The sequence below is a fragment of the Rhagoletis pomonella genome, unplaced genomic scaffold (assembly GCF_013731165.1).
Source record: "Rhagoletis pomonella isolate Grant_MI unplaced genomic scaffold, Rhpom_1.0 Rhpom_scaffold_00011, whole genome shotgun sequence".
Classification (NCBI taxonomy): Eukaryota; Metazoa; Arthropoda; class Insecta; order Diptera; family Tephritidae; genus Rhagoletis; species Rhagoletis pomonella.
Window position 1 is genome coordinate 25,031,061 of NW_023458565.1, and position 874 is coordinate 25,031,934.

The 874-nt window shown below is 37.9% G+C and overlaps 1 protein-coding gene across 1 annotated transcript; it reads right to left on the reverse strand.

Annotated features, from left to right (window-relative positions):
* Positions 1 to 395: 395 nt before the first annotated feature.
* On the reverse strand, positions 396 to 868 carry LOC118746890 (HBS1-like protein). Its single transcript, XM_036480861.1, has one exon. The coding sequence runs from the start codon at positions 839 to 841 to the stop codon at positions 464 to 466; it is 378 nt and encodes a 125-aa protein (XP_036336754.1). The 5' UTR covers positions 842 to 868; the 3' UTR covers positions 396 to 463.
* Positions 869 to 874: the final 6 nt, after the last annotated feature.

The window sequence follows — 874 nt, forward strand, 5'->3', positions numbered from 1 at the left end:
TTTTTTAATGTTTAAAAGTATTTGCCTTCCTTTATATTATAACTTTTATGGGTATTCTTAAGATGTTTCTTGTTTTTTCTTTTTATGATTTGTTCTTTCATATGGTAATATCTGTATGTTAATCTTTTGCTTGCACTGCAACGTTTTGGAGAGTTATTTGGCAATACTACTTTTGTCTTCTGGATGGCAACCCTGTGTTACAATTTTGCATACTTGTGCTGCTTCCACATTTGATATTTCGACGATACGTATAATTAATTAACAAGGATAACCTGGCTTTCTAAGGACTTTTTATATAAGTTCCTTGCTATTTTTTTAATGCTTATGAGCATTGTTTAGTTCAAAAAAAAAAAAGGGTTTTTAGATAGTTTTTCCCTGAAAACAAATACGTTTAATTGAATTGCACCTAAAACGTGAGACATAATTTTATTACAACTTATTGGCATTTTCAAAGATCTTAATATTAACGTATTTTCGTAACCATCCCCGCAGCTATGGTGACGCCGCCCACTCGCAACATGAAACGTCCCAACTCCTTGAAGTCCGCATATCGTTCGATGCAGATTGGTCGCGTTGTTTCCAATTCCACTAGAGCACACGAGTTATTTCCGAGTACCCGTGGTTTCTTTTTGATAGTCTCTCCAGTGCTTTTATGTAATTGCGCCTGCAATTTGCTCAGCACTGCCGGTTCGATGAGAGACTGATGATGTAAGAGCACCGGATAGCCAATAGTAATGGGCACGGTAACGTTGAAGACAAGAATACGCGCCTGGAAACGAGTTGTAACTGGTATGGGATTTTGCGGGTCGCAAATGATACAACCTACAGACACGGTGGACATATCTACGCCGGACAGTGTCACTGACACTTGATC

Bases quoted from the DNA above. Each gene is read 5' to 3' on its own strand.
- LOC118746890 (XM_036480861.1), bottom strand. From the start codon at position 841: ATGTCCACCGTGTCTGTAGGTTGTATCATTTGCGACCCGCAAAATCCC.